This window comes from Orycteropus afer, unplaced genomic scaffold (assembly GCF_000298275.1).
Source record: "Orycteropus afer afer isolate SDZICR_OR568_19922 unplaced genomic scaffold, OryAfe1.0 scaffold00133, whole genome shotgun sequence".
Taxonomy (NCBI): domain Eukaryota; kingdom Metazoa; phylum Chordata; class Mammalia; order Tubulidentata; family Orycteropodidae; genus Orycteropus; species Orycteropus afer.
Window position 1 is genome coordinate 981,851 of NW_006921720.1, and position 21,975 is coordinate 1,003,825.

A 21,975-nucleotide genomic window follows, 5' to 3' on the forward strand; every position below is an offset into this window, starting at 1 on the left:
CCAAGGAGGGGTCGCTATGAGTCGGGGCCGACTCGACGGCATATAACAACAACAACAACAATGCCTGGGATATTTATCTTCAAGCATTCCATTTTACTTTTGACAACTTCCAATTTACCTAGATTCATACCTTGTACATTCCATGTTCCAATTATGAATGGATATTTTCAGCAATTTCCTCTCATTTTGGATCATGCCACATCAACAAATGAAGGTCCCAAAAGCTTTCCTCTGTCCACTTCATTAAAGTCAATACTACTTTGAGAAGGCAACTATTCCCCAGTTATACATTGAGTGCCTTCTGACCTGAATGGCTCATCTCTGGCACTATGTCAGACACTGTTCCACTACTATTCATAAGGTTTTCATCAGCCAGTTTTTTTAGAAATAGGTCACCAGGTCCTTCTTCCACATCTGTCTTAGTCTGGAAGCTCCATCATAACCTGTCCACTACGGGTGACCCTGCTGGTATTTGAAATACCAGTGGTGTTTGAAACACTGGTAGCATAACTTCCAGCATCACAGTAATACACAAGCCATCACAGTTCAACAAACAAGCAGAAGATTAGTGAATAAACAATAGTATACAAATGTTACATTATCAGTATATTATTTACAAAAATCTGGACTTAATTTAGCCAGTACTTTTGGAAATAACTTCCTGTTCCTGATGATTTAGCATTTTATCATTTTAAATGCTACATCTCTTAGTAAAGCTTACCTAAAATTCTTACTAGTTTATAAAGCTCTAAGTCCCACTATACTTTTAGCAGTCATCAGCTCATTTTTGTTTTAAAAACAAATGTATTTAGCCTAATGATTTGGAAGTGCTTGATCCCCAAGAACATATGAAATCACCTATTTCACTTTGTTTTTTAGTTGAAGACTCTCAAATTTGAAGCTGTATGAGCTATAATTCTAACAAGATAAAGATGACCATGAATTGAGTAATTTCTGTTAAGCCATTAGCATGTTTTTTTTTTTTTACTATACCTTACCTAGCTAGAATTTATTAGCACCATGAGTGTCATAGTCTCTTTCACTGATGCTAGTTCTGTAACACTTCCTCTGACATTATTATGACCATTTTTTAAAACTCTCCTTGAGGTACGTCTCATGTGCCCTAAACACTTTAAGACTTTTAAAAATATTTTGAAGAATAAGTTGGGTCGTCTTTGAATGACTAACTCCACACATATTTAAATGTTTCAGATAAGCAAGCACTAATCTCAAGGACAGGAAAGAACTTTATGACTTCAGCTATGAATTCATTTGGCTGTAAGATGTGCTTTGCTAACCGTAATACAAACATGTACCCAGCCAGGAAACATTAGTAGATTGCAAAGCCTGACATGGCATATCAGGAGCCAGCTATTCACTTATGCAAACTAGAACAAATTGATGGACTAAATTAAAGATAATTCTGTACACTGAACACTTTTTAAAGGGGAGTTGTTGCGTAATGTAAATCCGCTTACTTTTTCCTTCATTAAGTATTTTAAAACTATGATATTGGCATTACATCTTAAATCACCTTGGTAAGAATTTCAATAGCTGTATTTAGTGTGTATTTACTTAACAAATCATTCAAACTTATATTAAGCACTAAAATGTGCCAAGCATTATGTGAAAAAGGGTGTAGTAAATGATATATCAAAATAGAGTCTTCATTGAGCTTATAATCTCATGGGAAAGACACATAGTATTGAAGGATGCTGTGTTGTGGCACAGGGAAAGGATTTACACACTAATGGGATAAGAATATTCATATGCATACATGTATCTCTCTGTATCATTTCCCAACTGTATTCTAAATATGGGAAACACAAACACACACATGCACACACCTACACTTCACAAAAGCCATATGGCTGACTCCATCCTCTAAGGACCATCTCCATTAAGTCAGGTTGAACCGGACACAATACAACATAGTCTATGGCTTATCTTAGCTACTTTGCTTCCCACAGCATAGATGCCCAGGGCCAAAGTCCCCACATTCCCAATCACCCAACACAATTTTCATAAATATCTTCACAAAATTATGAACTTTGTTTTCCAATAAACTGTCCAGTTATACAACTTTAAAAGTGCTGCTAATTATCTGTATATTATCAAAATTAACCAACATTCATTAATCAAAATTAAGAATTATGGGATTTTATTTGTAGCCAAGAAATGACATTATAATAGAACCAGAAAAAGAGACAGTTGGGATTTGAATGATGCGTATATAGTTTTTATTCAGGTCACCAACTAGAAATCATACATATTCAGACCAACATGAAAATGTCATTGTATCTGGGTGCTCAGGACCTGTTATTCTCTAGGAGAAGCTTCTATAATTTTTCTAGTGATAAGAGACAGGTATTCCCCCAAACTCTAAGCCATCTATATGTTGTCATTCTCTGGGAATCCTGTCAGCTCTCCTAGTATAATCAGTAACCAAGTATCACCTCCCAGCTGTGTTAATCCCACCTATTTTCATTTCATCCCCTGATTCCTTTTATTCAACAGAGAAACAGGGAAGAACAAGTTGGCACAGGGAGCTTGACATGTACAGCTTAGTTTTATATCCTTCTCAAGGCAGCTTACCTTCAACTGTCTCCAAATTAAAAAGAAAAACAACCAAACTCACTGTCGTGGAGTCAGACGCAACTCATAGCAATCCCTCCTTGGATTTCCGAGGCAATATCACTACCAAAGTAGATTGCCCCACCTTCCTTCCGAGGAGTGCCTAGTAGGTTTGAACTATCAAATAAACCAAATGACAGTTAACCTCTTTGCCCTATTTGCAACTCCCTTCCCCTATGGAAAACAAAAACAAATTTATGCTTTGTTGTTTTTAACTATTTACGTCTAGGTTGACTACCATGAAGTTTCCTGGGTGCCTTTGAATTTGTTATTTAATGGTGTTAAAGAAAATCATGAGAGATAGGTTAGAAATGTTATCACATTCAAAATTTGCTTACAGTTCTTGTGCTAAAAAAGATAGTAAATTCTCACAACTGTAGCAATGGTTTCTTATAACTCAACTTTCTTCTCTGTTGAAATCTTGTGCCCATTAGAGAAAGCATAGAGAAAGCCATTAGAGCCATTAGAGAAAGCATTATCACATTGTCCTACAATATAGAAATTAAATAGCTTTGATGTTACAGCCATATTAGAAAACAATAATGCAATAACTTATAAAATTAATTATCTTTATCACATGACCCAACAATGCAACTCCTAGATATTTACCCAAGACATAAAAAATATATGTCCACACAAACTGATAGACCATGCAGTTCTCCAACTATATGCCCATGAGACCAGAAAAACTAGATGATGCCTGACTACCACTGTCAACCACTTGAAGGGGGATCAGTGCAGGACATCCTGGATAGAGTGAGAGAAAATGTGGAACAAAACTCAAAATCATAAAAAAAAGATCAGGTTTACTGGTCCGATAGAGCCTGGTGAGTCCCCTGAGACTATGGCCCCTAGTTACCCTTAAAATCTGGAAATGAACTCACTCCTGTGACTTCCAGCCAAACAATAGACAAGCATATGGGGTGTAGATTTACATCAGGTAGATACACTCCTTAGACTAAGAGTGGGAGAACAGAGAGGCAGTGTTTGACAGGGACACAGCTCAGGACACACATATGGGAGTGCATGGGAGGGAAGGACACAAGGAGGAGGTAACTATGGGGAGGGAGTGGAAAGAGAGCTGTGACATTGTGGGGAATTTCAGTCAATGTCATGAAACAAAATGTGTATGAACTACTGTATGGAAAATAAACTTGCTCTTTAAACTTTCACCGAAATCACAATAAAAATAATAAATTTAAAAAAATGTTCTCCCATAAAGCACATATGGCAATTAATCATAATAGCTGAATAGGAATAGCTATTCATAACAGTCAAAAACCAGAAGCAACCCAAATGTCCATTAGTTGACACATAGATCAACAAATTGTGGTATGCACATAGCATGGAATGTTACTCAGCAAAAAGAAATATGATGGGTGAATTTCAAAAATATTTTGTTAAATAAAGTCAAACACAAAAGTCTATGTAATGTATGATTGCATTTGAATAAAATTCTAGAAAGACAAAAGTATAGTGACAGCATATCCCAGGCTACCTGCGACCACAGGTGAGAGGAACAGATAAGTGAATAGGTGACGAGGAAACTGTTCAAGGTCAGGGATCAGTTGTCTATACTGGTAAGGTGTATTTCAGTTTTATGTATTTAAATTGTATTCATGTCTATCTTTTATAACTTATAAATATGATTATATTTCAAAGAGCTTAAACTTCTTTGTAAGTGAACTGTGCATGGTAATATATTCCAAAATGTAAATACATTCTATAGATTGAGTTAAAGCATTGACTTGTAAATCTGTATTGTTGAAATGATAATGGTAAATAATTGTTGTTGTTGTTATGTGCCTTCTAGTCGGATCTGACTCATAGCGACCCCTCCTTGGGTTTCCGAGGCAGTATCACTATGGAAGTAGATTGCCCCATCTTCCTTCCAAGGAGTGGCTGGTGGGTTTGAACCACCAGCCTTCTGGTTAGCCATCAAGTGCCTTAGGCACTATGCTACCAGAGCAGCATTAACTTATATTTAATCTCTGTTTGCTTTCTTGCTATACCACTTTCCAGTCATTCGTCATAATATATTTTGGGATAGTCTATAAAATGTGAAGACAGCACTTTGCAAGAAAAATATTTGGTCTCCTAGAGAACAAAATTGTTAGGTCCACTTTGAGATAAATGAATTATATTCCTTTAAAGTTGCGTGACAGTTTAAATTCATAATTCATCTACCTCCTACTTGAATCAAATTTAAGTAACAGAGAGTTTGTCAGTGCTGTTGCTTTTTTCATCTTACCTACATTTAAAATGGCAATATTCTGCAATAGCTTTTTCCCAGCATTCTCTAGTTCCAGAGAGGGTCTGCTACTAACAATACATGGACTGTATCTTTCCATGAATAATACCTTGATATTTGTGTCATGGTTTAAATCTATTCATCAAAAGATTCTTATTCATTTATTTATTTTTGCTGAAGTTACATTTATTTAGTATGTGATTCCAGCATGTATTGACTAGTTGTTGTTGCTGTTGTTGTTGGCATGTGCCGTTGAGTCAGCCTTGACTCATAGCAACCCCTCCTTGGGTTTCTGAGGTGGTGTCACTATGGAAGTAGATTGCCCAACCTGTAGGAATTAATATTTTTCATTGATCCTTTCTCTTATTAATTGTAATTACTCTGTTTCAGAAATTTTACTGTTGTTAATTCCAAAATCATCGTGGTTACAATAAGGCCTGAACCCAAAACAACTGATTCATTCCTGGAAATAGAACTAGCTCATTTGGCTAATGTAAGTATCATCTACTTGGCACTGAGTTGCTTATAGTATTAATCTTACAAGGTTAACAGTCATTCTTTTGACCAATAAGACCATAACACATTTTCTAAAATATTTGTAGCTATAAATGAATGGATTTGTTGAATATTGTTATTATATAGAAAAAGAATGTCATACTATGCAATGCTTTTCATCATAATTAAACTCTTTTTACTTTGCCCAAGGAAATAGTCAACAAATTATTAATTTATCAATGCATACATATTAGCTGAGATTGTGCTACACAAAGAGAGACCAAGATGAATAAAAGCCTGTCTCACTGTGTAGTGGGGAATACTGGCACATAAATGTGTGGATTTAAGATGCATGCAGTGACAGAAGTTATAAACATAATATGAAAGGTAGTGATTAAGTGAACGTGGGAGGATGTGTAAGTGCCCTGTGGAGGATATGAAATTCTTCAGATCTTACTCAACCCTGTATGGAAATTTAGAATATCCACTTATTACTTACACATTCACTTTAAATACTTAAATCATGATGAAGTTGAGGCAAATAAAGTGATTGCTATTAAAACTTGTATGAAAATAAGCCAGTCTCATGCTTTACACATATATATTGTTTATCTCTTGTAAAGTTTCTATCAAATTGACCTTTATATACCAAAAAACTGATGTGTAAAGTTATCAAATCCTTATCCCAGGACATAAAGTTAGTGAATGACGTAACATAATTTATGTTTACATCCTCTGAGCCACCAACCCTGTGTATTTTCTGCTATTGAATAGTTTCTGATTTCACAAAGAAATTAGCCTTGGTTTTATTTTAAAAAATTAAAAAAAAAAAAAAAAAAAAAAAGGCAATGTTCTTCCCTGTGAACCACTTTTTACTAGAATGCCCCAAGCTTCCTAGATTGTTTAATGAAAACTGAAAATCTCTCAGTAATAACTTTCCAACATCACATATAATTCTTAAACTATCTAGGGCTTTTCCTACCTTGTTCAAAATGTAACTGTGTATACTGGTTCTCTTTAAACTCAAGAATGTGCTTTACTTCAGCAGTATCTATCTTCTCATGCCTTAGTAGAAACCTAAATGCATCACTTCACTGAAAAGTAGAAGAAACTTTTTGCATTCCTTTTCAATAAGAATTTGTTTGTTAGTTCACAGTATGCTTTTAATTGTTTATTTAATTCTTTTTATTGTTCATTATGGTAATGCTTATCCAATTGCAAGCCTTTGGGAAAAACAACAAGAAACATTCTTTGTCTAAAACATGTAAGATTACTGAATAATCAATACCATGTCAGAATATGTGCCATGCTCTATAGGAAGAAAACACTTACGTAAATGAAGTATCAAAAGACCATCCAAAGTAGAGAGAAAATCACTGTTTACAATTTGTAAAGCAGTGAATTAAAGGAAAATTTCCTAGTAAGTTGAAAAAGAGTAACCTCAAAAACAGTGCTAATAAAACACTCTCATTATTTTAATTCACTAAAATTATTTTTAGCGTAGTGCCTAAGGCACTTGACTGCTAACCAGAAGGCTGGCGGTTCAAACCCACCAGCCACTCCTTGGAAGGAAGATGGAGCAATCTACTTCCGTAGTGATACTGCCTCAGAAACCCAAAGAGGGGTCGCTATGAGTCAGGTCCGACTCGACTGCACATAACAACAACACAACAAAATTATTTCAAATGAATATATTTAAGCTTTGAATCAAATTTTCTCCTTCTGAGTGCATATTGTGTCTGCCAATCTACCAAAGAGCTAAACCAGGTATGAATGAATTTTTTTTTCTACAAATGGAAATCAGTAGATATGGTCAACAAATCTTAGTATCAGCTAGATACTGGGAGTCAGCATGAGAGAATGGTGAGGTAATCACCTCAACTTTCTTAGAATTAATTCTGTGCCCTTGAATATTTTGAGTGAGTGAATTGACCAGTGGCTGTCCCCACTTCAGTAGCCCTAGCTTTCAGAGAATATAGGAACATCTGTTGTAAGGTATGGAATGGAGAAGAGGGTGAAGAAAAACTGGTTGGAGAAAACAAAGATCACCACAAAGTGCTTTCACTCCAATTCTCTCCTCACTCAAGAAGGGAGTATATCAGCCAGTTGCTGTCCTCAGAAACCTGAAACCAGTTATAATCAAGTGAGTTCTAACTCATTGTGACCCCATGCGTATCAGAGTAGAACTGTGCTCTATAGGGTTTCAAAAACTGATTTTTCAGAAGTCCTTCACCAGACCTTCCTTCTGAGCCACCTCTTGGTAGGCTCAAACCTCCTACCTTTCAGTAAACTGGCAATGAAGTTAACTGTTAGCACCATCCAGGAACTCCGACATCCTTAGAGGATACGTCAATTATTAAGCAACTGTGGAACCTCTCTGGGATTGCTCAAGCTTTCGTTTCTTAACTTTAGTTTCGACACTAAACTAAACTCACAGTTGCCTGTATAATATAATACATTATATATAATATAATAAATCCCTTCATGCTTTGTCATTTTGAATTTCTGGTGCTTGTTATATTTATTTCATAACCCAAGTTAGGTTTTTTAAAACTATTTTTTCAGTGAGAGAAGAATATTTGACTGACTTATTAACTATCTTAATATTTATTGCCACTTTTATAAGGACATACTCAATACACTGATAAAGTTTATTTCCACTGAAGAGATAACCAATAAAAGCATGTACAGAAATATGACAATTGTAGGTAAAATGTGAAGAAAAGATGCATCTTAAATATATAGAATGAAACTGATTGCAATAAGCTGAAACTTCATATTGGTGTAAAAGCACTGTTATTACCTTCCAAATTGAATTAACTATATTAGATATGACATATCATTAATATTATGTCTGTTTACTTTCATCAATTTTCTTATATAAAAGTATCTGTAAGCACTGACCTGAAGCGAGGAAAGAATAATAACCTGTAAATTATATCTAGTTCATATACCATGTTGAGGAAAAAAAAAAAAAAGAACAAGGAATGAGAGTTAATAGTTATAGTGAGTCTAGAGAAAAGCCTGTTAACATTTTCTAAATGAAATGTGTTCTTTTAAAAAGCTTTTTAAACAAATAGCATTTGCTGTGTGTTACATATAATAAGGCCCTTGGCAACTGGCAGGACTAGGTAATAGAATGTGGAACACTGAAAATCCAAATTGCATGTAGCAATGTCAATTGCAATTTTAAGCAACTCATAAGTCACTAATAAGTAAATTGCTATTCTTAGTTTAGTTTTTTGGGCTAGTGGTTTTGTTGTCATGACCTAAAGAATCATAGTGTGTGGTCGTCAGTGCTTAAGGACAATGATTGTTTGTGCTTAAGAATTATTCAATTTAGAGACACGACTTCTGGTAAGATGGCTCAATAGGCACACAAGCTGCACAGATCCTCTTCAACAAAGAAAAGAGAAAACAATTGACAGAAATACAGAAGATAACCTGGAGCCATGAGCTTTGAAAGGAAGGATACAGAAGTAGGTTAGTCACCCACTAGTGGAAAAATCTGAATGAAAACAATGAGTATGGAGACAGATGGAGCTGTGGACTGTCAGCTACTCTGACAGCACCAACAGCCTGAATATTTCCAAGTGGTGTTGGGACCTAAGAATTGACTTAAAGATAAGCCCTGGTTGCCAAAGGCTGCAGGGATGAGTGTGCTGGTAGCTGATGACTAGGAAGGGAAACAGCAAGGAGGGAGAAAACCTGAACTGTGGACTTTTGGCTGTCAGGAGGGTGCAGACATTTTGATTGTTTACAAACAGTGGCCATTTTGGATATTTAAAGTGACCAAGGGTGCAGTCATTTTGAATGTTTACAAGTGGCAGCCATTTTGGATATTAAAAGGGACTAAGGGCACAGCCATTTTGAATGTTTACAAGCAACAGCCATTTTAGATATTTAAAGTAACAACATTCTCATTTGGATTCCAGGGACCTAAGAATAAGATCCAATTGCCAAGGGCAGCAGTGATATATGGGAGGTTGACAATGAGAAAAGAGACAGGTGGTTAGTGTACAACTGCTGCCACTAGTGAATAAAGGAGCACAGTACCCTGCTTACTTTGATAACATCCAAACAAAACAAAGAAAATGAAAAGCTTGGACAAATCACTCCAAAATACAATCACCAATAAAATATAAACACAAAAACATCACAATGCCTCAGAGACAACAGAGCATCACAGTCTACACAAAGAAGCAAGATAAAGCAGGAAAAACGGGGCCAGGATACAGATCCAGAACATATCCCTGAGGAAGAAGTAGCATTGGAACTTCTTGATAAGTAATCCAAAAGAATTATATTTAGGTATCTTCAACAAATTGAGAGACATATAAAGGAAAACACTGATAATATTGGGAAAAAACAGAGAAAGTCCTAGAACAATTTTGAAAGAAAATACAAGACAAAATTACAAAATAAATGAAAAATTAGAAATGATACAAAATCTACAGACAGAAACCCAGAATATTAATACTTAATTTTCAGAAATAGATAACACATTGAATGGGCAAAGGAGTAGAATTGAATCAATAGAAGACAGAATTAGTGAGATTGAAGAAATACCTTAATATTTCTTTGGAAAGGGGTCAATCAGAGAAAAGATCAAAACAAAATGAAGAAACCTAAGAATCATGTGGGATACCATCAAAAGGAATAACCTACATGTAATTGGAATTCCAAAACAGGAAGAAAATAATAAAACAACTGAGAAAATTGTTGAAGATTTTTTGGAAGAGAATTTTCCTGGTATGATGAAAGATGAGAATATATCCATTCAGGAAGTCCAACAAACCCCAAACAGGATAGATGCTAAAAGAAAATCACCAAGACATATCATAATCAAACTCACCAAAACCAAAGACAAAGAAAGAATCCTAAAAGCAGCATGAGAAAAACAAAAAGTTACCTACAAGGGGCAAACAATAAGACTAAGCTTGAAGTTCTTGGCAGAAGCCATGTAGGCAAAAAGACAATGGGATGGTATATATAAAACGCTGAAAGAGAAAAAATTTCAACCAAGAATTATATACCCAGCAAAATTGTCCCTCAGAGATGATGATGAAATCAGGAGATTGTCAGATAAGCAGAAATTAAGGGAATTTGTTAACACCAGACCAACCTTACAAGACATGCTAAAGGGAATCCTTTAGACAGAGAACCAACAACAGCAAACAACAACTGGCTATTAACACACATGATGACATAACCCAGAGACCAACCCAATTATGGAAGTATCCAAAGTAAATAAGCCTACATGATTGTAAACGGGGAGCCAGAGACATCAATTGACAGATGAGGACAACTACAAACCAAAAAGAGGGAAAAGTTGTGTAGTTACAGAGCTTCTAAATGGTAAGGAAGTCAAGACAACTGCAAGATAAAACAGACATATTCTAAACTTGGGATGAAAATTATAAATCACAGGGTAGCCTCAAAGAAAAATGACAAACCTTCACGTCAAAATAAAAAAGAGGACAAGCACAAATATTTAGCATATACTAAAACAATAGCAATGAAGGAAGTGATAACATGATTCATAAACCAAGCAAACTCAGCACAGAAAACTTTACGGAGCAAAGAAAGTACATAAAAGTACACCACAAAAAAATACATAACAATAGTACATACTTGTTGATAATTACACTTCTGCAAAACACCACATAACATGTATAAACTTGGAGGACATTATGATGAGTGAAATAAGTCAATCACAGAAGGACAAATATAATATTAGTTCATTATTACAAAAAGTCAAGGAAAGATTTATATATGGAAGGAAACTTTCTTTTCTGGTTACCAGGGATGGGAGGGGAGGGAACACTGCAAAAAGAAAAAAATGCATGGACCCATTTGTGTATTTCACTGTACATAAATTATATTTCAATAAAATGTATTTTTAAAAAAATAATTATTCAATTTGTTTTTCCTAAAAATTGTGTTTTGCATATTACTTAAAGTTACATCAGAGTGATATTTATACTTGCCAATACTACTGGACTCCAGGACCTCTGGTAGCATAGTGCCTAAAGCATTTGACTGCTAACCAGAGGGCTGGCGGTTCAAACCCATCAGCCACTCCTCAGAAGGAAGACTTGGCAATCTACTTCCACAGAGATACTGCCTCAGAAACCTAAGGAGGGGTCACTATGAGTCAGCATCAACTTGACAGCAGTAGGTTTTTTTTTTTTTTTTTTTTTTGTGATACATAAGGAAAGTACACAGGTAAAGTTAATAATTTTATTGAAATTAATTATTGAGAAGTAAGTGAAGTAGAATGTATCTGCAGGTGTATACAATCACACTCAAACACACATACATGTATACACCCCCATGTGTGTGGACTTGACCAATCAGGGCCTACTGTTACTTTCCAAGGTGGATAAGATCCTGGTTGTGGTAGTTAAGGTAGTGTGTCAACTTGGCTGGGCCTGGTTTTGACTGGCTGGGAAGCTGGATGTAGTTATTCTCCATCGTGAGACTGGTAATTTACTCCATGGTAGAATCTACTGGAGGGGCTGAGTAGCTGCTTTAGGATTTTGGGATGCTTCCAGTATATAAGAAGCAACTTTGAGGAAGGTCTCCAGCTATGGCATGCTTGGACCCTGCATGTAGCCAAGTTGTTGTTCAGCAGCCTGCCATGTTGTCTGCTGATCTTGGGACTCTTAATGGACGTGAATCAATGGCCTGCCATGTGGTTTGGTAACATCACGACTGTGCCTTTTTACTTGTTGACCTTGGGTTTATCAGCCCCAGCATCCAGAAGATGCCTGAATGAAGAGATGCCTCAAGCTCCAGTCAGCCAGGAGCAACAGGCAGAGCTGAAGCCCAAGTTCAAAGAGCTTTCAACCAGCCCCTAGAGTCTGGTACTTTGAACTTGGACTTCTAGCCTCCCAAACTGTAAGGGAATAAATTCTTCCTTATTAAAGTCATCCCATTTGTGGTCTGTCAGAGTGGCACTAAGTAATCCAAACACTGGTCTTTAAGATGAGTTAGAAAAATATGAAAATATGTACATTTAGTTACTTTGTGTACTAACAACTTTGCCAGTCTGCCATGTAGTGAATTACATGGTATGGCTTTTCTAGCCATAGTCTTTGTAACTCCCACTGAATTACTGGGTGGGACCATGAAATTTAAACTTCTGATTGTTAAAGTTATCCACCTGGTGTATTTCTGTTGGAGCAGTGTGAAGTAATCTTCTGGGAAGTTCACTCTCTCTCAGGTGTGTAGAATTCTGATGGTGGGATTGGTTAGTTTTGCCACTCTGCCAGGCTTAAAATGAGCCTTCCTAGAGGCAGAAAAGAATCTCTCACTGTCAGCTGAGAGAGATATGCTGCTGAGAGAGACACACTGCTCAGAGAGATGTGCTGCTGAGACAGATGCCTGGCTGAGAGATGGCAGCAGTGGAACCAAGAGGCATGAGACAAAGTGTCAGGCTTACCTGGCCAACAGAGGCAGAGGCCAGGCCAAGAGGCCAAGGGCCAGAGAGGCATGTCTAAGGGTACAGCAGAAGGGAGACTGTCCTGACTGAAGAACTGTATCCTGAGTGTATTCCTGAACTTGAATTATAACCTGTTGCTTCCCTAATAAACCCCATAATGTATGAGTTCTGTGTGGCCACTGCAGTGAATTGTCTAAACCACCAGAGAGGTGGTGGGTGCCAAGAGAGGGATGGTAAGAGGGTTAGAGCACAGAAGCATGTCTGGCCTCATAGGAATAGGCATGGGGCTACTGACGGTGGTTCTGTCTTACCCTTGTGAAGTTAGAGGAGGTCAGAAGATGCTGTCTCCCTGCCCCTTTGGCATAGCCTGAACATATATTTTTTCCAGACAAAAAGGCATTGTGAATTTCCATTTCAAGTGGAAAGACAGATTAGACCATGCTAGCCTGCAATTGTGTCTTGTCTGTCTTTTTAATCTTTCTCTGACCAGCAACTCTAATGGCATAGGTGGGGTTCTACTGTCTTTCAGGTTGAGAAAGACTCATCAAGTTTACTTATAGTTCTCAAACTGGTCATATACACAAAAGATCTCATGGGAATTTATGTGATGTATTATACTTTCCGGGACTATGAGCCATTGATATATTAGAAAATATAACCCTTGAAGAGTTCCCTCCCATTGATCAGTTTTTAGTGACTTCCCACAGACATGACTCTGGGAAAATCTATAATATCTACCAAGGTATTACTTCCACTCACATACATTGCCAAGATTTTTTAGTGTGTATTTTCTCAACTAGTACAAAAATTCTGCTAGAAAGGATGTAATGTTATATCTGATCTCTTATTTTGTAAATGAAGGAAAATTTATGCAGATCAAGGATTGTACTGACAAAACTGTTGATTTTTATTTTTCCTATCATTAAATAGATATTGGTTTTGTTGATGGTACAAACTAGGAGATGTGAAAGAAAATAGCAAAGACTACTAAAGGCAATTGAAAGTGATGTGTATAATATCTATAGCAATTGGAAATTTGGTCATGGTGCATTTTTAAAGTGCTTAAAAATAGTTGAGTGGAAATGTATAATTTTTAGGATAGAACAAGTTCAGCTATATTATTTTCAATAGAGCCAAGATAGGCAGTATTTTGTTTATTTGTTTCTTTGTTTTTCGACCAAAATTTGTTTGTCAAGAACAGCATATCCTTCCCAAAATTTTTCAAACACATGGAGCTTTAATATCTTTGTGTCAGTTATATTGACAACTTGGTAAATTAATCTTCTTTAGCCCATCTGTCTCTCTTACCTGACAAATTTTGTTTTCTTTGTTTAATGCATTTCTTAAATCCACTTATGTAAGGTAGTTCATAGCTTGCTTACTTTATTCTTGCTTTGTCATTACATTTTGTTATTGCTCTCTTTTGGGCTCAGCATTTCCTGCTATTGATTTCCTGTAAATTTCACATAACAAATCTTGTAGCAGGGTTCCTTTGAGAGAAGTGTCTGAAAATTTATAACAAAAATAAGTGGTTTATCCATAGAACCATATAGCCAGTTGTTTAAAAAAAAATTACTTTTTGCTTTATGTTTTCCATCTCACATTCTTACTCATTAAGTGACCCATCCAGCTCAGTACAAAGGTTCCCTTAATTGGTTTGTTATGTTTATTTTTCTAAGCTTCAGATTTGTACAAATCACTGACTTCAGTTGTCAGGCCTACATACTAATGGCTATACTAGAATAAATGCTCACAGAGGGTGTCTGTTGTGGACACCAAAGATTGAGGGGTGCATTTGGGACCTTTAATGATTCTCACTTAGATGTTCAAAATTCTATTAGTACACAGAGAGAGGGAAAGAAGCATATATAAGATATGAGGGTTGAGGAAGGTAGGGGTTAAAACTGAGCATTAATGGAGATATGGAATAAGAGTATAGGAAGCATTTATCATTTTTATACTTTATTCTGAAAGCAGAAATCATTTTCTTTAGGGAGTTAAGGAAGGGAAAAGTACCCAAACATCAGTTTATAATGGTGTTCATGGTATATCTTTCTTTTAACATTTATTTTATTTCCTTATGAATAATAATTATAAAATATTAATTATGTAATTCTTTAATCAGTACCCTGATTGGCTTATATAGAGATTAATTTAATCTAACTCATACATTACAAAAAAGAGTGACCTCAAAGTGCAAGTTCTACATCCTAGTGAAGTGAGCAATGCCTAGGGTCTTAAAAGCTTACAAGCAACCATGTAAGAAACAACTATTAGTTTCTACTTCCCCTGAAGAAAAAGAGTAAGAAGATAACTAAAATCTCAGAGAAGAAACAAGATTTATAACCTACACAAGCCACAACCTCATCTACCCTAAGATCAGAAGAACTAGACCATTCTGATTAAGATCACTATAGATGGCCCTGGATAGAAGGGAGAAAAATGTAGAACAAAATTCAAATTCTTAAAAAAAAAGGCCAGACTAACTAGACCAGTTAAGACCAAAAGACTCTCTGAGACTATTGCCATGAGATACTTTTTGAATTCTGAACTGAAACTGTCCCCTGAGATCATGTTATAACAAAATGGTAGAATGGCACACAAAATAAAGGATATTATCTCTAAGATCAGAGTTCTACAAAAAAAAAAAAAAAAAAATCAGTATGAGACCAAAAGGTTAACATTTACTCTGCAGCAAAGATGAGAAGATAAAGGTACAAAGAGAGTCTTGGCATACTGTGAAAAATGTAACTAATGTCACTGAACAATTTGTGTGGATATTGTCAAATGAGAACCTAACTTACTGTGTAAACTTTCACTAAAAATACAATAACATATTATTTAAAAAAAGGGGGAGTAGTGAACTAGATTTTTTAGGAGCTCTGATAGCATAGTGCCTAAGGCATTTGACTGCTAACCAGAAGGCTGGCGGTTCAAACCCACAAGCCACTCCTCAAAAGGTAGGTTGGGCAATCTATTTCAGTAGTGATACTACTGCCTCAGAAACCCAAGGAGGGGTCGCTACCAGTTGAGTTCAACTCGATGGCAGTGAGTTTGGTTTTTTGGTTATCTCAGGTTTCTCACCTACACTTGGCATCTCTATCCATGAAATGGACACTCCCATATCCTTGATTGTGATATGTCAATGATCTCCGTTAAACAAAACCTTAGATAAATATAGCATAGGTTTATGATATGACATTGTAGCTGTAATAAGTGTTTCTCAGAAAGTCACAAGCTATATGGGGAAAAAAAAAAAAAACAGATAAGAGTAGACAGGGTCTCATAGTGTAGAGTAAGAAACTGATTAGAAATACCATTACCCTCCCTATCCCCTGAACATGATCTATCCCTTAAGAGGCAGATAAGCACCCACTTCTTCCCTGGAACTTGCTCTAAGTACAGCCATGATACTCTGTCCCTCATTTGTCCTTTACATAGTACACTATGACTGTTGTTGTTATTGTTATGTGCCATCGAGTCAGACCCCACTCATAGCGACCCCCCCTTGGGTTGCTGAGGCAGTATCACTACGGAAGTAGATTGCCCCATCTTCCTTCCAAGAAGTGGCTGGTGGGTTTGAACTGCCAGCCTTCTGGTTAGCAGTCAAGTGCCTTAGGTACTACGCTACCAGAGCTCCCACACTATGACTAGTGACATTTATATAAACATTGCCTTTGTATTGTTATATAAATATTTCATATGTGTGTTCCTCATGTACCTCTATAAGACTAACTTTTTCAGAGAAGGATTTACTTGCATACTCTAACAACACAGTTTAGAGGTATATATATTTGATAAGAAGTAAAATACCCTGGTATGTACTCTTTGTGGATTTTAGGGAATGATAAGGGTGCTACAAAATTGGAGTTAATCAAATGTCCCAATTAAAATAAAGAATAAGTAAAGGTGGGCTGGATTTCATAAATATTAGGATAGTAACCTTAATTTTTATCTCTAGTTAAATTCTAGAATGGACTAATACTTTATAAGAAAGGCTCAACTCACAAAGAGTTTGCTCCAGACTTTCAAAGGTGTGGCGTTTCCTAATGCACTCTGGTGGTTAAAACCCAAAGAGTCAAACCTTCTACCATCAAGTCAATTCCGATTCATAGTGACTCTATAGGGCAGAGTAGAACTGCCCCATAGAGTTTCCAATGCTATTATCTTTAAGAAAGCAGTCTGCTTCATCTTTCTCCCAGGGAGCAACTGGTAGGATTGTTCTGCAGATCTTTTGGTTAGCAGACAAACACTAAGATCTGAGGTCTAGGTGATAACTGGCTGGCACTAAGGGAGCATATTCACTTCTGGAGGAAGTCAGTGGCCCATTTTAGAATTCTTTCTTCTGTCTGCCTTGACCTGCCTTCATTTTTATCAATGACTTTGGTATATGAGAGCATAGATCTCATGTTTGTTTCTTAATCCACTATTGATGTAAAACTTGGAAACAATAGTGAATGGGTGGGATGCCAAAATCAGGGATTGGAATGTGTGAATAATATCTGTCAAGCTCAGGAAAAGACTACCAACCTATCTGATACAATCTTAGTTTGTCTTACTAAGAATGTGGTATCCCCCAGCAGTAGTAGCAAAGTTCAAGACAGAAAATAACAAATGCTGGCAAAGATGTGGAGAGATTAGGATTCTCATGCACTGCTGGTGGGACTGTAAAATGGTACAACCACTGTGGAAAGCAGTATGGCAATTCCTTCAAAAGTTGGAATTAGAAATACCATTTGACCCAGCCATTCCATTACTAGGTATATATCCTAAAGAAGTGAGAGCCATGACAAAAACAGACATATGCGCACCCATGTTCATTGCAGCACTATTTACAATAGTCAAAAGGTGGAAACAACCTAGGTGTCCATCAGTTGAGGAGTGGATGACCAAACTATGGTACATACACACAATGGAATACTATGCAACCCTAAAGAATAATGTAGAATCTGCAAAACACTGCATAATGTATATGAACTTGGAGGACATTATGCTGAGGGAAATAAGTCAATCACAGAAGGACAAATATTGTCTTAGTCCGTTATTGTAAAAGTCAAAGAAAGTTTTATCTATGGAAGGAGATTTTCTTTGTTGGTTACTGGGGTGTGAGGGTAGGGTGGGGAATGCTATTAGATAGGTAGAGATAAGTATTGATTTGGGTGAAGAGAAGGGCAAAGTACTAAATGTGAGTGATCAATATGGTGGCATTGAGGAAGAAGAAGACATAGAGAGGTACATGGGAGGTATAGACAACAAAGATGAATCCTTTTGCACATACAAGCCTGCGTTCTCAGTGAATGCAAACATGAGTATACAGGTGGATAGATGGGTGGATAGGGTGAACTATTAGATATGTCTATGAAGTGGGGAGTATACCCAAGACCATGTATAGGGTTGGCAGACAATGGTCTTATAAGTGTATTTGTATGATCTGTAAGAATTCCCAGGTATATAGTATAGCTGACAAGGGGCAAGGTTGTAGTAACTTCTTGGTCACAGCCAGCTACTCAGAGGGACCAAGTAGTTGAACTGGTGGTCTCAGGACCATAGTTACAGGGGACATCAAGCTCAATTGGCGTAACATACTACACAAAACATTGTTCCACCTTCTACTTTTGCGAGTAGCAACTGGGATCTTGAAAGCTTGCAAGCAGCCATCTAGATGCAGCAATGGGTCTCTCCTTGTTTAGAGCAAAGAAGAATGAAGAAAACCAAAGATTCATGGAATCAGTTAGTCCTGGCAACTGGTACACCATGTGATCTGCAGCCTATATGACTACGAGACCAGAAGAACTAGACAGTGCCTGGCTACCACTGTCAACCACTCAGAGGGGGATCTATGTTGGAGATCCTGGATAGGGAGGGAGAACAATGTGGAACAAAACTCAGAATCATTTGGGAAATAAAAGGGAGGGGGAACCAAATTTGCTGGTCTGATAGAGCCTGGTGGAACCACTGGGACTATGACCCTTAGCTGCCCTTCAGGTGTGGGACTGAACCCACACCTGTGGCTTCCAGACAAATGAAAGACAGGCGTATGAGTTGAACATTTACCTGAGGTAGATACACTCCTTGGAGAGAACAATCATGGGAGAAAGAAGGGCTGTTTATGCACAGGGAGACAGCTCAGGGGGCAGGAGTGCAAGGCAGGATGGATACAGGGAAGAGATAACTATCAGGAGGAAGTGGGAGGGGAGCTGTTGCATTGGGGTAAATTGTAGTAAATGTCTTAAGACAAAGCGTGTGTGAACTGCTGTATGGAAAGGGAACTTGCTGTGACAAGTTTCACCCAAATCACACACACACACACACACACACACACACAAGAATATGGTTTCTAAATTGTAGACTAAATACTCACTGCCATAAAGTCAATTTTGACTTATAGCAACTGTCTAGGACAGAGTACAACTGCCCCATAGGGTTCCCAAGGCTGTAAATCTTTATGGAACCAGACCACCACATCTTTCTCCCATGGAGCTGCTGCTGGGTTCAAATTGCTGAGCTTTTGGTTAGCAGCTCAGTACTTTAACTATCAGGCCATAAAAGCTTCTGTAGACACAGTAGTGCCATCTTTTCTTTGCAGATCAGACACAAGTGGATGATTTCACTAAACACACTTTAAAACTACGTGAGTAAGAAAATGAGTGGGCTGGAGGATATGAGAACTTGAAACCATCAGAGAATGCTTAATGGAGAAGAGAAGATTCTTCAGGGATGTGATATGATCTGTGGATATCTAAATATATTCCATAAAAAATAATTATTAGCTTAGTTTCAAAAGGCAAAATAAGGCCCAATGGATTGTAAACAAGCAGAAATAAAAAGGAAAAAAAAATCCAACAATTAGAACTTAAAACAGAAAATACTTCCTTGATAATTGTAATAATTCCTTGATAAGTATAAATTCAGTGGGTCTTCCTGATGGTTATGGTGGGTACTCAATGCATAATTATATAACTGAATAAAAATATAGCTCTTTTTTAATGGTTACATTAGAGATGATTCAATACAATTATGATCTGGTGATTAAGAAGATATCACAAGTCAACATACTCTCTAGAAATAGATAACACAACCATCTCTTGACTCCACACAGCTCACCATCTAGAGACAAAGGAGCATAGAATGGTTTAAATATGGCGAATTTCATGGTCTTCTTAAAGTATTCCAGCAAGTAATAACTTAGGAGAAAGCAAAATAAAGTAGAAATCACCAAAGTATGGACCTTGTGGTATATGAAAGCTTCACTTTCATAGATGGGTCATCAAATCTATGAAAAAGGAAATGCAATTTCCTATGCAGGAAAAAAAAAGAGAGAGAGAGAGAGAGAAGGAATCTTTAAAGGATCTTATTGCAAGATAAGATATCTATCATTCCGTTTGCATTTTGTATAACTCTTCATTTCTTATGTATGTACTCAAGATATATTTATTCTTTCTCTGCTTATTTTTAGGGTACTTTGAATCCCTATTGTGTGTTGTGGGATGACTCAAAAACGTAAGTGACAGATGTTTTCTTACATTACTTTGGACTAAATATTCAAAGCACATTAAGCTATTTCAACCGCTTGTTAATCAACAGGAACATGATAAGTCAGTGGGATGTGAGTTACACTCAGAGAGAAAACATTCTCTTTTTTGAATTTGCAGAACAGCATGATGAATGTGCTTGTGTGTGATGCCATCAGCTTATGTCCCAAGAGAGGACTGCATTACCTAATATGTAAAACACATCACAGCACAGATTCTATGAGGAATTTTTAAAAGCTCTGATATTTTAAAAGTATAGAAGCTCAAATACTATTTCAACATCTTCCCCCAAGTAATTCAGCTTAGCATTGCAGATTAAAATAGCAATTTCTCTGGTCACTCGGCCAATGCATTACTTGCATGACTTGAATCTATTGTTCAAACAATGCAATATTTATAGGGCTCTCTCAACTTGTTTTGATATTAAAAAAAAAAAAATTTGACATTTACTATTTCTATTAATATATGTTATGAATTTATGCACACAAAAGAAAATAGTTGCACTAAATAAGGATGGTAATTCTTCCTTGCATTTCTTTATTGTACAAGTAATTGCAATATATCTGGTCAAAACCATATTCATTTAATTCCTAATTTTATGAAATTTTAATGTCTCAAAAAACAGAAAAATCTTTCATTAATTCTTAATTAGACTCATACTCTAAATACTTATGTAGGTTAAGTTCGATGATGTAAGCAGAGTATACATTCCTTTTTTGGGGGACAAGAGGGAAAGAAGGTACACCTTCTTTTGTACCTCACCATGTCTTCCTTTTCTTTACTGTTACTGTGCTGGTCACCTACTTTGGATTAAGTGCCTTTCCCTTCACCCATATCAATACATATCTCTTATCAAGCTAGCAATTTTCCCTCCTCTCCCCTCCCATCCTTTGTAACCAACAAAGAAAGTTCTCTTCTGTGTGTAAATTTTTCCCTGACATTTTGTAACAGTGGTCTCATAGAATATTTCTCCTTCTGTAATTGACTTATTTAACCTGGTATAATGTTCTCCAAGATCATCCAAATTATAAGATGTTTCACAGACTCTTCATTATTGTTTCATGTTGCATAATTACCCCATTGTGTGTACGTACCATAGTTTGTTTATCCATTCATCTGTTGATGGGTATTTAGGTTGTTTCCATCTCTTTGCTATTGTGAATAATGTTGCAGTGAACATGGATGTGCCTGTATCTATTTGTGTCCTGGCTCTCACTTCTGTAGGATTGCTGAATCAAATGGTATTTCTATTTTCAAATTTTTAAGAATGTGCCATACCAATTGTAAAATGATACAACCACTGTGGAAAAGCAGTATGGCGATTCCTTAAAAGACTGGAATTAGAAATACCATTTGACCCAGAAATCCCATTACTAGGTATACATCCTAAAGAAGTGAGAGCCAGGACAAGAACAGATATATACACACCCGTGTTCACTGCAGCACTATTTACAATAGCAAGAAGATGGAAACAACCTATGTGCCCATCCACACAAGAATGGATAACCAAACAGAAGGAAGGTTGGGCAATCTATTTCCATAGTGATACTGCCTTGGAAACCCAAGGAGGGTTCACTATGAGTCGGGTTCAACTCGACAGCACATAACAACAACAA

The 21,975-nt window shown here is 36.6% G+C and overlaps 1 protein-coding gene across 1 annotated transcript in view; it reads left to right on the forward strand.

The window, feature by feature from the left end:
* Window positions 1-21,975, forward strand: part of ADGRB3 (adhesion G protein-coupled receptor B3) — a 1,013,812-nt gene that overhangs the window by 580,205 nt on the left and 411,632 nt on the right. Inside the window, exons 14-15 of the mRNA XM_007945182.1 lie at window positions 5,276-5,378; window positions 20,284-20,327. Of these exons, the coding sequence (XP_007943373.1) occupies window positions 5,276-5,378; window positions 20,284-20,327 (147 nt within the window). The remainder of the gene's footprint in view (window positions 1-5,275; window positions 5,379-20,283; window positions 20,328-21,975) is intronic.